Source organism: Lates calcarifer, linkage group LG11, assembly GCF_001640805.2.
Source record: "Lates calcarifer isolate ASB-BC8 linkage group LG11, TLL_Latcal_v3, whole genome shotgun sequence".
NCBI lineage: Eukaryota > Metazoa > Chordata > Actinopteri > Centropomidae > Lates > Lates calcarifer.
In genome coordinates, this window is record NC_066843.1 from 20,938,013 (window position 1) to 20,949,785 (window position 11,773).

The window sequence follows — 11,773 nt, forward strand, 5'->3', positions numbered from 1 at the left end:
AAACTGTGATATATCTGTCAGTAAGTCTGCTTACAGCCACAGCAGAAAGGGACATTCAACAAGGTGAAATAGAAAGAATAGTGTCACTTAACTAGAATATAATAATTATCATCACAAAGTCTCAGCTGGATTGGTCAATATGTTTTTATTTACTGAGGCTTTTGCTTTGTTTAAAACTGCAGTGAACACGAGGAAGGCTGTTCAATAAAAATGTTTTCCCACTGATGTGACTCAGTAGTCAGGCAGTTAACAGGTTTTAATCTGATCCTCTAAAGTTAACCTCTTGTGGAGCAGGTGAGTCATGCAGCATGGGTTACCATGGTGATTTATCCCAGTTAAACATGAGCCAGCTTTGTGATACAAACCTAAGCCCTGATTTGACACAAGTCTGGAGGTGTTTTGGTTCTTCAAACCTCTACATCAAGCAGTCAGAATAACTCTCACCTAAAATCACAATTATAGCAACATTTTATCTCACAAAGGGAGCCATTTGTATCTGAGAATGAATTCATGTAAACATCATGATCACGATCAGGCTAACTGTCAATTAGCCACACTTTTGCAAGTTTGAGTGTAAAGGCTTATCTGACAACAGCTCCAGATCAAATCTGAAACCAGATTCAAAGAACTAATAAATCCAGACTCATGTCTCACTAACAATCTAATCCAGATAATTCAGTTTTCCATATATGAAGAGCAGGGCTATTTAAGCATGTTAAAACAGTAATCTAAGAAAATGATGTCTACAGAGTTATGTCTAGGAAAAGACATCAAAGCTCTTCCAGCTTGAAATTTTCACTAAGGGGAACTGTGGAAATCAAGACAAGATCTGGAAGAAAACATTTAGATAAAACTGTACCTCTGCTGGCTACAGAGACTGCAGCAGGACTACAGAGGAGCAGCAGGAAGGTTTAGCTGATCTCAAGTCTGCAAAACAACATCTGAATGAGCCAGAGTCGTTTTGGAAACAAGTGCTGCGAGCAGAGGAAGTTGAGACTGAGATCTTTGGCCTCACACACTCAAGGTGTGTTTGGAGGAAAACAGAAGTAGCATCTCATGAAAAGAACACCCTGCCATCTGTTTACGATGGAGGTGGAAGGCAATATTAATCTATTAACAGCAAGATGATAAAGTCATACTCGCTCAGTGTCAGGGGCCAGAGTCAGATTGTCTTATGCTCAGGGACTCTGATGTTGAGATCTCAGATGCCCACAGCCCGGATTTTCTATCATCCATGACCAAACTCTGAAATGCTTAGACACTAATAAAGTGTATTAACATTTTCCATGTCACCTGAATGCAGCATAGTACCGTATGCCTGTGTGACGCTGAGCGGAAGTTTAATTCCCAAATAAAACGCCTCTTAAGAGCTAGTGGGTGGGTCCACTTTAATAGTGAATGTGTGACCAGGCTAATGCTGCATTCAGGTGCTCCTCGTAAAAATCAAAAATACAATCACCTCGTAGTTGTTTGGTCGGAATTAATAACTAAATGCATCTGTCGCCATAAATATATTTCATTTATGGATTTTTTTTTTCAGGAGACAGACAGCACGTGACTGCCGAAATGGCTGAATAATTACGTGAAAATGCACGTGCGCACAATCAAAGCTTAAAATTGAAGACCTAGCCATACATAGCTAAAAAATATATACATACACCATTGCTGCCTCTATGTTTCCTGTCACTTACATTTTACATGTCAACAGATCGTCTCGTGATCTAAAAAGTCTTTTTGTCGTTTGTATTTGCCGCTGATTGTTTTTACTTCACTGTTCATTGGGCGCTCGCATTTTTTTCGACAGCCCTTAAAGGCAGCAGATCCTCCGCTAAGCTAGTAAGTAGTGAGACTCCTTCATCCCGAGGAGAGAGTGTTTTCGAAGGTGTAACTCGAGGGTTTGCTTCCGTTCACAGCACAAAATGCTCAACCCGCAGAGATCTCTGTCCGAGCTGCCCAAGATGTCCGCTGCCAGTCAAGTGGAGAGGGCTGTGTTGGTAAGCTGCTCTGCCTCCGTCCTGCAGCACTGCGAGTGGGCAGGGAGACACTGTGCTGTCTGGCTGTACGGCTAGCTGCTTCACTGACTGACCCGTCGGTTAATACGACATGTTTTGACAGCTGTAATGTATATTTTTAAAGAATGTGAATATCCGAGCTGTTCGTGTAGCTGCTGTTAGCCGAGAGGGACCGTTGCATCCCCGCGTTACAATGCAGGTGCTGCAAGCAGGGCTCGCGCTGTCAGTCACTGTGTTCTCATGTTGACAGTGGGCCTGTGTGTGTGTGCTGAGACCTGGTAACTCCTGATAAACTGAACATGTAGTGACCGTGACAACAATCATATAACCCGATACGTAACTGACAACTTCTACTCAACTGCTCAGCTCACTTTCTCGGACTTGAAAGTCAACCATTATTTGCATACTCATTGTCATTGTTTCCCATGTTTGCATAATTTAGCACATTTACTGAAATCACACGCAATAGTAACCTCAGCTACCTCAGAGGCAAACATGATGTTCGCTGTGATGAAACTTTGAAGCCTTTAAAAACGGATAGATTTCTACTCTGTGGTGAATGTAACTGTAACCCAGTGTCTGTCTGGTGGGACTGAAAACTCCATTAAAACATAGAAAGCATTGTGATATGCAGAGGATAAAGTCTTGAATGATCATAAGTAGACACCCCTTAAAGTAAACAGGCTGGGAAAATGTAACTAATGATTAGTTGTTATCACTGATTAATCTGTTGATCATTTTCTCCATCACAACTTTCCAAGTCCAAGGTGACATCTTCCAGTGTGTTGTTTTGTCTGAACAATCCAAGACCCAAACACATTGAGTTTATTATCATGGATAGCTGCTGAAACCAGAAAATATTTCCATTCCAGAAGATCTATATATTTTCTTCTCTATTATCAACTAACTGTTGCAGCTCCAATTCCAGTTTTTTCAGAGATCCTCAAGGTGTCTTATGATGCATTATGTTTCACCTTTTTCCTTTTAGAATGTTCTTAGTAATCATATGGACAAACACAGATGACATATTTACCCATGAAATTGTGAAGTACTCTTCTGCAGTTTTTAAAACTCAGCTCTTTATTAAGAAGTGTTCTTTCAGCCTCCCTCTTTTTTTAACTTCAGCAGCTTTTATTATGCCATTGCGGCAGTGACAGCCAGGGCTGGGTCATCTGTCCCATTACTGTGAATGCAACACTGCAGGAAGTGACCCTGAGGGGAGTTTCTTCAAATTTGGCAACATCCACTCTGACTCAGGGATGAATTGATTAGATTTTGGTGGGAAAAGGTCAAAGGTCGATACAATCAATGTACTTTACTGAAATCTGAGCATTAGAACCTTTTAGCTCACTGCAGGAATATTTGAACTTTTTTATCTAGGTGTACTTAATAAACTGACACGCGAGTGCATGCCTGAAGAATAAAACAAGGTGCAAAGTACAAATGATGGTGCAGCACCTGACTGACAGTGCAGAGTACAGGGGAAGGTGCACCTGTGTTATTGTGTTGCAACTGTTGCACTTTAGCGGCATTATAGAGTGTAAATGGGGAAGGGGGGTGGGGGGTCATGAACTGTGTCACATGACACAGTGAGACATGTTGTCTGTGATGCTCTGTAGCTTTATCAGTCTCCTCCACTGACACCTCCTCCAGAGAACCTAATTCCCCAGTACTCCTCAGAAATGTCCCTTTTGCTTTGTGTTCCACTTCATGTTCCTGTGTTTGTTTTTAGTCGTCATGCAGCAATTAAATCTGCGTTTTATCCTTTTGGTAGGAGGAGGAATTCAACTGGCTGCTTAAAGAAGAGGTGCATGCTGTCCTAAAGCAGCTCCAGGATGTACTGAAGGTAAAAGTTAAGATTTCTTATATACAGATGTATTTAGGGCTGAGTGATGCCATTGAAATCATTGTCATAATTTTAAAGGGTCTTTTCCACCAAACTACATGAAGATCAGTAAACTTGTCATGGAGGAGTCATACTCAGCCTGTGAAAATAGCTGTATCATCTCTGAAAAAATGAAGGAGGCCCAGAGAGCTCAGCACACTGCAATTTAAGAAGACTATTTGATGGCAGATACGCAGCGTTTAGAAAATGAGAAAACCATCAACCAAATACAGACGTGCTGCAAAAACAGAAAGCCCGCATTACAAAACAGTGGTTTTTTACCAGATAGGCAGAGTCTGACAGAGAGATGCTATCAGATTGCAGTACCGGGAAGTGTAATATTCAGTGTTGTTTTTCAGTTTCTCCATGTATGATATACAAATGCATGTAAAACAATTTATAAAATACATAAACTAAGTGATGTTTAGTGCAATGAACTTTCTCCATTTTGATGAGACCGTTTTTAGTTTTTAGCTTTTAGCTTTTATTTACAATTTTCTCAGAATCATTAATTTGGTCAACAACAGAAATGTGTAAAGATGATGAAAGAATATGATCATACCACCACCACCTGTTACCAGTCAAAGCTGATAAATGATCATATTATCACTCAGTCCAAACTGTAATGTATTTTCAGTAGGTGTCTAATACTTGCAGCTGATTTATAGATCACCAGTAGTTCTATAGATGAGAAGCATTCAGGAGAAGTCTGCAGAATTACCAGAAATGATGTATCTACAGTGTCAAAGGCAACAAGTACATTACACTGATTATGCTTTCATTCTAACAGTAAGTGCCATTTTGCTCTGCTTTTGTCAACAGGAGGCATCTAGACGTTTCTCGATGCCGACACCAGGCCTGGAGAGTCAGCTCAAACAGGAAAACTTCATCCTCGGCAGCTCAACGTAATACTTCATATCTCTAACCATTTCATTTTAAAGTGCATCTCTACAGCTGATGCTTTGGTGGTCTTTACCGAGACTGTTGCATAGCAGTGTCTTCCTACAGGCAGCCAGATGTTCAGTGATAGCTGGTTTGAATGGGTCATTTACTTCAGGTTGTAATCTCTCAGATCAGTTACCCTCTCTCCCACTCTGTAAAGACTTCCCCTGAAATAATCTGCCTTTCCTGTTCTTTCTCTGGGGATGTTGAAATAAAAATGTGATGTATTGTTTTGCAGGATGGATCAAGTGAAGGGGGTGCTGACTCTGCAGGGAGAGGCTCTGACTCAGGCTGTGAGTATGACCACATCTCATCACGACTTTATTCCCTTTGTATGAAAATCTAACCCTGATTTAAGATCAGCGTGTCTCATGTTAATGTTTTTCTCTTCTCAACAGGACATAAACCTGAAAGTTGCAAAAAGTAGTCAAGTGCTGCACTTTCAGTTCAGAGAGGACAAGCAGTGGAAGCTGCAGCAGGTACAGTCAGTCAGTGTGTAATGCTACCAGGAGAACAGAGAAGCACAGCTGTAGCTGTAAGAACTGTCCATCAGTTACTTTAAAAACTTCTTCAGTTATGAATCTTTTTTTTCCAGTTCCTCCTCCTTCTCCCGTGTTTTGGGCAGTGACAGCAACACAATCAAACAATAAATAAATCTACTAAGAATAAACAAAGACTTGAGTTCAGATTCATTAGCTTAAAGTCCTTTTGCCTACTGTTCCAGGAGCTGAGCAGAAATCATCACATTTTTCTCTCCCATCTCTGTGCATACATTAGAGACAGGCATCATATTAGAGCCACCTGCACACCTGCTTACACCTGCCACAATTTACCCATCTTCTAATGACTAAAGCAAACTGGTTTCCTCCTGAGTCATCAGATCTGAATCCAGTTGATGTGGTAGAACAGGATTTTGGCAGCGTGAATTTGCAGCTGGTAAATATGTGATGCAGTCATGTCAACATGGAGCAGAATCTCTGGTGTCATGAAGAACAAGCAAAGCAAAGGGAGGAACTACCCAGTATTAGTATGGTGTTCCTAATAAAGTGCTCAGTGAGGGTATGGCTGGTGTAATCTGAGATAAGGATAATGAAATAAGCTTGCAGAGACGTGATGGGACGTCACATCTTTATTATCAGATTATTCAGTTGAGACAATACAATGTCTAAAGCATAATACTGAATTTTCTCATTACTGGTTGTATAATCCATACAGTATAGACTATACATACTGAATGAGTAGGCTACAATGTGTTCTTTTCATCGCAGTCCATTCAGTAGTTGGGTTATTTCATTCTGAACTAAACTAGTGGACTGACTCCACTAGTTTAGGTGTCTTAGGTGTTCTGGTCTCCTAAGAACCAAATAAGAAATTTATTAGAGAAGTTCCATCAGCTGTTTTTTTTCCATTTGTTTTTATTCACAGCTGAGATCAGATAAACTGTATTGGCAATATTTGGGATTTAACTTAACTTAGCTTGAATATTAACATGGCATTGACATGTTTTATGAATGAAGTGACAGCGCTGACTGAACTGACACCATCAAACATTTCAGAATTAAATTTTAATATGATGAATTCAGTATGTTAATATTACACCCAATTCAACAAATATTTTATATTATCATATATTTTTTTTATGTTACTTAGTCCACTTCCTGTTTTGTGTCCTCTCTACTGGTGTTGAGTCATGCTGTGCTCTTGCCACCTGGCATTTTTGTTAAAATGTAACTTTTATTGGTTGGCCCGTCTACTTAGTGATGTAGCCAAAGTTACATTTTAAACTGTTTTCTGTGGCTGAGACAAACAAATATTGGATAATGTCTTACCATAGCTTCAAATATAAAATGGGTCTTTCTGTATGCAAATGATCTTAATGCTTAGCTCCTCATCCCTCTCACCATTTCACCACCCTTTTTTCTCTATTCAGATCCAGGATGCCAGGAACCACGTGAACCAGGCTCTGCAGCTGCTGAACAGCCGTGATGAGAGCTACCACTTCAAGACGGGGGCTGAGGTTAACAAGGTCTGTCCCTCCTCAGGCCACCGGTGCCTTCTGTTCCAGTCAGTGCAGAGCTGAACATGGACGAGGTCCCAGGCTTTTGACTGTGTCAGTCATGCTAACTTCATGTTTCTGTTGGTGCCGTAGTTAATGGATGCAGTGATGCTCCAGCTGACACGAGCACGAAACCGCCTTACCACCCCGGCCTCCATGACGCTGCCCGAGCTGGCCACCAGTGGTCTAATGGTATGGACCAGCAGACAATACACATTACACACACACACACACACACACACACACTGCTTTAACACACAGAGGACCAGAGTATGATAAACAATGGTGGTTTTTAGGGCAGATACCGTTCTGATAAAATATGGTGATGTAGATGAACAATTTATCTGCTAGTCTTTATTTCTCAATAGGAAATATTGGTGTCCACATACTTCTGGCCACTTAGTGTGTGTGTATAGACTTTATGGTTAAAAATAAACCTGTCCCTGATCTCTGGTGAACAAGGTACATCACAGCCCTAAAGGCAGCAGGCAGTTTATTCAGCATGAGGCCTGGTACTGCTCCATATTGGTCCTGACTCCTTTCTTTCTCTGTTTCCCTTTCATCACCAGAAAATGTTCACTCCTCCCATGCCTGGGGACGTGATGGTGAACTTTTACATCAACTTAAGCAAACTGTGTCTGACTGTCTACCAACTTCACGTGCTGCCCCCCAACACCACCAAGGTTTGAACCTGTGACTCAGCTACACCATATGAAGCTACACATGGTGTCATGAGACTCCCGTTGTTAATGTTTTCTCTCTCATCTCGATAGAATTTCAAACCAGCTGGAAGCTCAGTGTTGCACAACCCTGGGGCAATGTTGTAAGTCTTACTTCCCTCCACACAATGAATACATTTAATCCAGAATAAATTAATCAAATGAAAAGAAACAGGTAGTTACTGATAACAGTCTATTAGAGACTATACCACATTCAGGAAGTAGAAGTGCACCCTCAAGGCCCCCTTTAATCTGACTTAACTTTTTGCTGTGAACACTTCCCCTCGCAGTGAGCTCAACAACAACCGTTTCGAGGTGAGCCATGTTCACAAGGTGGAGTGTGTGGTGCCCTGGCTCAATGATTCGCTGGTGTTCTTCACCATCTCCCTGCAGCTCTGTCAGCAGCTCAAGGACAAGGTGGGGTCCTTGAAGAAGACTCTCAGTTAAAGGATAGGTTGCCAGTTTCTATAAGTCGATCTTAAAACAACACTTCTGCCTCTTAAAAGACTGAAACGGTTTAAAATCGTAGTCTTCCATCTCTCACATTACGAACAGGTGGCTACAGTGTTAGTATTTAAACATACATGTGTTGTGTTGAGATGGACTTGGCAAAATTCAAACCTATCCTTGACAGCATCCATTTTTTTAGCCACTTTGGAGCAGCAGAAAAGTCTGAAAACACAACATACTGTCAGCCTGTAAACACATCCAACAAAGAGAGAAACATTAGCATTTAGAATGAGGAGTCCTGGAGCAGCCAAGTCATAGTAAGAGCTGTGGAATAAGATGCAGCAGCCAGTGTTTCAACTTAAAGCATGTCTTCATCAGAGGAAGAGGAAGCAGCAGCTGCAGTGCAGAGAAGTCTAAATTCTCTGTGTCATAACAGCTGTCTCTCATAGGATGGTCACCTCTGGGCTGCATATGTCTAGCCAATACCAGCCTTTCAACATTAGCATTCATGCAGACTGGTGTTTGTGTCCACTTGATGAATATATGAGGTTCAGTATTCAGTCTGGGTTCAGCTCTGGTTTAGTCTCAACCAGCTCCTGAGGAAAAACATCTGGCTGTGTGTTCACCAGCTCGTCTCTGACTCTGTCTGTCTGCTGATAACTGAAGTGGTGACCTGCACAACACAACAATGTTGTGTTTACAGCTTGGACTCCATGGCCCTTTGTGGTTTAGGGAATCTGAGTGGGTCTAAGAAAAAAAAAAATGTATTAGACCACCAGTTTTTGTTTTTGTCTGTTCAGTGACGGCCTCATTCTCGTCATCATCTGCGTTGTGTTGGGTGTTTGCAGCAGCATACCTGCCTGCAGGTCTACTGTATTTCAGTCTTTTCTGGGTGCTTGGTAGTTAATACTTTGCTGGTGTATCTTTGTGTAATTGTAACTTGACTAAAGCCACACTAAGTTGCTCTGCTCATTGTCTGTCATTGCAGATATCGGTCTTCTCTAGTTTCTGGAACTACAGACCATTCTAGTCCACCTCCAGTCCATCCTCCAGACTAACCAGACAAGTGTAAGGGACATCCTGGGAAGGTTTTTATTTTTTTTATATATTTCTCATCCAGTCATTCAGTCTGTGTCTGAGGTGTTGCATGATTAGGTGAAGGAGCCAGTCAAACCCCAACAGATATTAATATTTGCCATTCCCAGTTGTGTTAGCCTCGTTGACTGACATTCCTCTTATGTGTGTTTTGCATCTCGCAGCACTGACTCGAACGAATGAATGTGATTGTTGTTGATTTATCAGTAGAATTATTTTTTATTACATTACATTCGTGCAACATAATTTTTACTGAGTATTTAACTGGCTCTTATCCTTAAGTTACCATCTGAACTGTGTTAATGTGTGGAACACTTATCTGTGTACTCAGGGTTGGAAGACTAAGCAGTAGTAAGAGTTCAGAGTGTTTTTTTTTTTTTTTTTTTCTGAAATACTTTTCACTTCCTTGCAAGTAAGTCTTCATTTTTGCATTCCCACATGAGATGTATGGTCCTGTATCCCTCTGCACATGTTTTAAAGGCCCTCCAAACACATTTGCTGAATCAGCTCTTTACAGTGAGTGATGGGGTCCTACACAAACAAAACATCTTTTGCCAAAGATAGAACAGGTTTGGTTATTTCACATGACAGAATGGTGCATTTGTGTTCTTGTCTTAACTCTTCTCACTGATTTGAAGTGGGCGGGGCTCGGGTGGAAAAGGGTGATGTCACACCCCTACGTGCACCAATTAGGATTTAGCAAAAGTTGTAATCAGATGGACGCTCAATACACAATCAATGTAGTTACCCACGTAAAGGAAACCTTCTGTTACATGATCAGATCATTACTACTCTCATGTCAGCATGAGAATGAACTACGAAGCTACAGCCAGCAGCAAGTTAGCTTAGCGTTAAGACGGGACACGTGTCGACCCCTTGCTCTGATGATTTGTTTCAGTTCCACTAATACCACAATCATGCTTATTTACACGGGGCAGGTAATCAGTACAGGAGGTGTGATCAAAGAGTCAGTAGCTGCACCTATAACAAGCAAAAACTATACCTGATTTAAGTTTGGCCACCGTCCCCCTCGAAGTATTTGCCTTGTGCAACGATACATCGCTCCCCCCGCTGCCGCCACAGTTGGTGCAGTAGAACTTGGTATTGACAGTCTGACCTTGGGGAACAAATTCACGGTGTGCAACCCTGCAGCTGTCACAGAAAACAGCAAGGCGTGCAGGTCGCACTCCTGACCTGACGTGTCCTCTCCACTGCGAAGACTGCAGTTTGGAGTCTGGGTCGTAGCCACAGACCCGACTCTTGCAACCAGTGATGGTCATCGACATGGCACAGGATTTGGTGTTTGCTCTCTACTCGAGTTCAAGGGCCGCAGCAAAATGGTGAATGCACATCTGCAAGTGGTCACAAAAATGCTTGTAACACAGGGCCTGATGTTGATCGCACAACACAACGCAGAATACTGACTCACAAGAGTTATTGCTCGCACCTGCTGGATCTGCATTACCGTATCACACTACACTTTGTATTTGGGGCTGAGTTCAAAGCATAATTCACTGCGCTGATCGATTATCAATGCTGGGTGTTGCACAAATCATATATGAAAACAAAATGGATACAGAGCGCGCCATGGAATGCTAAAAAACATAAACACAAAAACCAGGCCTGTGAGGAGATACACAAGTATGATGGAAACATTTCTCAGTGTGGGCTCTGTGGGGATAAAAAAAATGCCTCTGACAGTTGTTGTTTTTTCCTTTTTTTTTTAAATTGTTGATTTATTGTTGTCTGACGACGACATGATACTCACATTCCCCATTTGTTACTACATGGATATGTGTAACTGTTAAGCTACCAGTCATGTCTGTCGATGTAATCTGTGATTTCCATGTTTGTCTGCTCTGTGTTTATATTTATTTTACATATTTTGCACATGTTGTAGATTCCCTGTGAACCAAACACTAATCTAATCATGAACAAATGATTTCATTCCAGTAAGTGTTATTCTATTTTGAAAAGCTGCCTCTCATATAAAATGTGGAAATTATTTATCTGTGCAATAAATTATTCTAAATGATAACCTGTCTATGTTGAACTCTCTCTGTTGACCTGCAGTGAAGCTACATGTAAACACGCCTCCATTAAACTACACATTTTCTTGAGACTTCTGATGCACATCTGCCAACTGTGTTGCAGTGTTCAGTGTTCAAAAATGTCAAATGCATTCAGTTTGGTTTTAGTGATTTCTGGTTCTTGTTAGCACTTCTCTATTCACACAACTAGTAGTATTCTCCCTTTTGTTAGAATTGCACTCAAGTTTTACGTCCTGCTTTCAAAATTTTACTCAAGCATCTTAATTACAAAGACACTTTGGTGGGGGGCTGTTAGTATCATTACAGTGCTATGAAAACATAGTGGTAAAGTTACAGAACAGATATTTGGTTTCCATCAGTACTAAAGACTGAAGACAGAACAGAGACTGAGGTGTGTTCACATGTGTTTGCGCTCACAGAGAACAGGCAGCAGGCTCTCTCCTGTTTTATGATTTATGTCTTCATGTGCTTTCGTGCACTTCGTCCTCTTGTCAGAAAAGTGCTCCATAAGTGAGGATGGCACGATGAGAGGAAATACACCAATACATGAGCACAGAGCAAAG

The 11,773-nt window shown here is 41.3% G+C and overlaps 1 protein-coding gene across 2 annotated transcripts; it reads left to right on the forward strand.

The window, feature by feature from the left end:
* The first annotated feature begins 1,675 nt into the window (after positions 1-1,675).
* On the forward strand, positions 1,676-10,026 carry rogdi (rogdi atypical leucine zipper). 2 transcript variants are annotated; one of them, XM_018697889.2, is made up of 12 exons: positions 1,676-1,836; positions 1,914-1,994; positions 3,787-3,858; positions 4,720-4,802; positions 5,078-5,132; positions 5,238-5,318; positions 6,770-6,865; positions 6,989-7,087; positions 7,465-7,578; positions 7,669-7,718; positions 7,905-8,031; positions 9,053-10,026. In XM_018697889.2, the coding sequence occupies exons 2-12, from the start codon at positions 1,920-1,922 to the stop codon at positions 9,092-9,094; spliced, it is 894 nt and encodes a 297-aa protein (XP_018553405.1). In that variant the 5' UTR covers positions 1,676-1,836; positions 1,914-1,919; the 3' UTR covers positions 9,095-10,026. The 2 variants fall into 2 exon arrangements, with proteins under 2 accessions (XP_018553405.1, XP_018553398.1); XM_018697882.2 differs by having other exon boundaries at positions 1,788-1,994.
* Positions 10,027-11,773: the final 1,747 nt, after the last annotated feature.